General features: G+C 50.2%; 1 protein-coding gene across 1 annotated transcript in view; it reads left to right on the top strand.

Annotated features, from left to right (window-relative positions):
• MYOZ3 (myozenin 3) overlaps positions 1 to 4,218 on the top strand; it is an 8,872-nt gene extending 4,654 nt beyond the window's left edge. Inside the window, exon 7 of the mRNA XM_019506127.1 lies at positions 2,112 to 4,218. Coding sequence (XP_019361672.1) covers positions 2,112 to 2,286 — 175 coding nt within the window. The 3' untranslated portion in view covers positions 2,287 to 4,218. The remainder of the gene's footprint in view (positions 1 to 2,111) is intronic.
• Positions 4,219 to 4,824: the final 606 nt, after the last annotated feature.

The following is a 4,824-nucleotide window of genomic DNA, read 5'->3' as shown; positions in this document are numbered from 1 at the left end:
TGATCTACTCAGGTCCCTTCCGACCCTAGAAACTATGAAATCAAAGGCAGATTCAGACGACTGAGGGAAGATGCTTCTGTGAAGCCAGGAGGTCTCTGGTGCCCTCCAAGGCCATCCCCAGGCTGTAAGCCCATCTCTGGAGAAGGGGGTCCCCCATTCCAGGCACACAGCAGCCTAGGTTCTGCATGTGTTAGGTATTTACATGGCCTCCCAGCAACAGAACGAGCCCTACTCCCTTGCTCCAATGTCAGGGGCAGGGTTCGGGGAATCAGCAGCTCAGAGCAGCACTGAGGGCGCAGCCCAGAGAAAGAGGCCCTCTCCAGAGGGAGTAAGAGGAGCATGGGGGCAAGGAGGCACCAGGTGTCTGCCCTACTTAACTGGCTCTGGGCCCTGAAGTTGCAGGGAGGCTGCCTGGCTGTGGGCTAGTGACAGTGCCAAGCCTCCTTTCTTGTCTCTCCAAGGCATCTGACAGCTGCAGGAAGCACCCAGGGTACCAGGCTAATCCTTTTGCATGGTGCTAACAGGTTGCCTGGTCCCCAACTGCTCCACCCCAATGGCTGGGCTCTCGGGCATCTGCCAGGCCAGCAATTCCAGCTCTGGGGGCCACTTCCAATGGCTTAACCATTCACTGTCCTGCCTTACAGCTCACACAGCAGGGTGGGAGAAATATGAGAATTGTGGGTGCAAGGGCTTGGAGGGCAGGGTGCTGAGGAAAGCCTGGGGCTGCAGACTGGACCCACAGCTCTGAGAACACAGGGCAGGCACCAAAGCTGGACAGAGGAGGGGCAAGCAAGACTGGGCAAAGTGATGAGGACAGTAGGGAGTGCAATGGGAAGATGAGCTGATGCTGGCTGCCAGAAGCTAAGGGTGAAAGAGGGGGGAGGCTCCTTCCTCCAACATCATGCCCCTTCCATCGAGGGTCTATAATCCCCCCCAGGCTCCCTGCCCTGGGCACTGCCACCATGGGGGTGTGAGCTATGCAGGTGCTTGCTCTTTGGTTTTGACAGCAGCTCAAGTTTCCCCCTCCCCAGCCCAGCATTTATTTATGGCCAGAACTTGGCAGGGGAGGCTGCCCAGTTTCACCCTGTGCCCGTCCCCTCTGCAACAGGCTGCCTTGCTATTTAAAGCCTTGATCTGATATTTAACACAGTGAGATGCTGAAGTAATGCCCGGCTTCTTGCCTCCCCACCACCCCATTAATTCCTTAGAGGCCTGAAGCACCAGGAAACCGAAAGGGCAGTGATTGGATTTAATTAAACAGGGTAGAGATGACGTGATCCACCGAGCTGAATCACTGTTCAAAATGACTATTCAGTTGATCACAACCCCACCCCAAACACATCACCTCACTCCAGAATAAATCAAACTGAGCAAAAGGATCCAGTCTGTGGGATGAAACTGGCCAGCAAGAAGCCAGAGATCCCAGTGGGAGCAAGATGAACCCTTCCACAAACAGCAGAAAGTTTGTGACCGCTCTGGCATCTCAGTTCAGGCAGGCTGGCTTATCCCTAATTCACTCATCTGCCTTTCCCTCAGGGGGAGAAGCAGGGCTTAGAGCTACAACTGCCACCTATTTCTCACTGCGGGACAGCGTCCCATTGCCTAAAGGGCCTGGAAAGAAACCAAGCTGATGTATCTCAAACCTCCTGCCCTTAAGCCTGCATGATCCAGGGGTGCTGAAATGATGCTAGCCCCTTGTCAGGATACGTTAGTGGTGCAGAACAGGCTTCACACCATTGCCAAGAAAGGTCAGAGGGTGATTTCTCCCACCCTAGCATCCTTTGCAGATGAGATAGAGCTAGGGTCTCTCTCCCCTCATTTCTTAATGCACTTGCAGTGCTAACAAAGTGACAGGCTGCCACCCAACCAATGCCACTGACTCAGAAAGAGAACTGATTTAGGGTTTCAAGAGCTTGAGTGAGAGTGATACTGCAACAGGTGACAGGAACAGAAAGAATAAGCAGGGATTGCGGTGGCACCTGTGGCTGCTTAGATGCAGCTTGGCAGTCCCTGGGTCTTGCCAGATTTCTGGAGGCATGAGGATCTGGCATAGGGTGCTTGCCACTGCACCTGCCCAAGCAGACACTAAATGCTCCTCCTTTCTGCTGCAGGACTCCCACTCCATTTGGTGGGCCACTCATCAATGACCTGTTCCCATCGTCCAGCTTTGAGATGGATGCCACAATGGACACCTTGAATAGCTTGCAGCTGCTTTCCAGCAGACCCAGCTTCAACAGAGCCCCACGTGGCTGGGTACAGACTTTACCAGAGACCGAGGAACTGTAATGTACTCCTCTTCCCTCCCTTGCTGCGCACATGCTTTACCTGCTAGATTTGGGCATCCCTTAGCTTACCATGCTGGTAGAGGTGTTCCTTAACAGAGTAGGAGAGGAGATGGATGTTCTTACCCAAGCACTCTGGGAAAGCTAAGCTAGTGGCCTCACTTGATCATCCATGTCCTAAAGATCCCAGCAAACATGGGCCTAGGGCTGTTTCTGAATTCTTACTTCCCATCTTTACAAGGGTATGACATCTAGGGAGACTAGATGTAAATGTGACCAGCAAAGTTCTCACCAAGGGAACAAAGGGAGTCCAGCAAGCTTCCCCATCCATCTGTGCCCTGAAAGGAGTAAAGACACTGTCCTCTTTCCCACTCCATGAAAAATGTCAGGAGAGCCAGTTGTCTTCAGGTTGGGTTGCCCCTGTTTTTGTTCTGCTGAAATGCATGACACCAGCTTTGGCAAGTGGTGCTTCATCTTCAGTGCACAGATGCTGTTGCAGTTGGGATGGTGAGGGGAGGTGATAAGGCAGGGAGGGTGGGAGTGGAGGAATGTCTGGAAAGAAGCAAGCAAAGGCTTCCTGACCACTGAGATCACATGTTCAAGGAAAGCGCAGATGGCTCTTAAGAGAAGACAAGGGGTGGGTGGTTGGCAGCTGGCTGTACACCAGCCAGGCACATGGGTATCATCAGTGATACCCGGGGAGGGGAAGTGTCGCCAGACTTGGGCTTCAGCTGTTTTCCTGACTAACTGCTGGAGGCTGCAAGTGAGAGAGGAATAGTGGAAAAACCCTGGTCCAATCCTGTTCACTTTCCCTCTCAGCATCTGCTTTCTGCCACTGTGACACAGGAGATTGGGCAAGACAGACCTAGGGGCTGACCCAGTCAATGGCAGTTCTGATGTCATGTTCTTAGCATGTGACACTCTTTGTAAGTTGATTTCCTACCCCTCAAGCCAGTTGAAAGAGCTCTTACATCACTGCTGCTTTACTGACTAAACCACTTGTTTAAAAATCCCATAGAGCAAGCCTACCCCTACAGAGATCTGCTCTTTACTTCAATTGCTGGGTGTCACATCCTTCTAGTTTCAAATGCAGTGCAGGATTTTTTAATTGTTGGAGCCCCCAGGTACTAAGAGGTGTCCCATAAAAGAGGCACCCAATGTCTTAAATGTTATGATACTAGCAGGGGAGAAGGGACATCCTATACTCCACACGCTGCTACAGCAAGCAAAGATTTCGGTCAGTACATGCAGAACAGCACATGGGTGTTTTGACCACCCCTCCTTTAGAAGAAGCAAGCAATAGGCTGCCCAGCTACTAGGATCAGGATACAGGAGAAGCAGCTACCAAGCGAAGGCAGAGCACAACCCACTATCTGTAAAACCAACTTCACTAACCATTGCTAAAAGCCACGGTTCAAGTATTGTCTTTCTACAGATGGTCATTTGCTTTTGTAAAATTCTTATGGCAAGAAATTTTACCAAATTAAAATCGTCATGGGAGAATAATGTGTGAGGCTGGAGTAGACTTTGGTATTTATGTTCACTGATGTGCAATATGGAAAGGCTGCCTTACTTAATGCACATGATGTAGCACTATAGCCAGCATGTTTCTAATAATAATCATGTTGAGATCCTAGGCCAGGTAACTTCCTACCACAACCATAGAGATGGATGTAGGGCTGGAAGAGACCTCGAGAGGTCAGCTAGTCCAATGCAACACTGACATAAAGAAGGTTCAATCCTCTGTTCTCATCCCAAAAGTTCAGGTGGGCAAACTCAAAGGGGAAAAAAGCCAGTTTACTCTGTAAGTGTTTATAGGTTTATGCCTAAGCACTGTCCATGCTTAAGCCCATCTCCATTTGTCTGTGAGCTAGATGTCACAATTACATCCAGAAGCCTGGCTGGAGAAAATAAATTAACTTTATTTTAAATCCAAGCTGTGTTGCTGTGTTATGGACCATTACCAACTGAGGGCTGAACCTGACACCTCACTCCCATGTCTGTAAGCCCAGGATGAGTTCAAGCTCAAGTTTCCAAAGGAGAAAGATCACTGCGCCCTCTGGTGTCATGTGCAAGAGCAGATGCAGCCACACTCAGACAGCAAGACCTGCCATTCCGCCCAAGCTAAGGCATCAAGCCCAAAAGCAGCAGATTCCCTGGGAAGCAGATCTGTGCAACATCCCGCTCCTCAGCATCAGCAAGCAGCAAGCCAGAGCAGACAGTCCAGGCAGAGAGGTTCCTCTGAACCACAGCCCAAACAGTCTAAAAAAAATCCACCCAGTCCCATATTTTTCGGCACATGAAAATACGATTTTAGAAGAGGACCCCTCCTGTTTCTTTTTACAAGATGTCTACAGATCAGTTACCTTGGAGCCAGACATAAATAGCCCCCCATCTGCTAGCCAGGCTCCTACTCACTGTATTAAGTTGCAGACTTTATACAGGAAACAGATGTTCAGGGTTGTATGCTGAGCGCAGACCTAAAAACATCACATGTACTCATCAAAACAAGGAGTAGCTTGGTCCATTTCACACTGGAAGA

Source organism: Gavialis gangeticus, unplaced genomic scaffold (assembly GCF_001723915.1).
Source record: "Gavialis gangeticus isolate Ggan-Ray unplaced genomic scaffold, GavGan_comp1, whole genome shotgun sequence".
NCBI classification, from domain to species: domain Eukaryota; kingdom Metazoa; phylum Chordata; order Crocodylia; family Gavialidae; genus Gavialis; species Gavialis gangeticus.
Note: the sequence above shows the minus strand (reverse complement) of the source record. Positions and strands in the feature narration are given on the sequence as shown.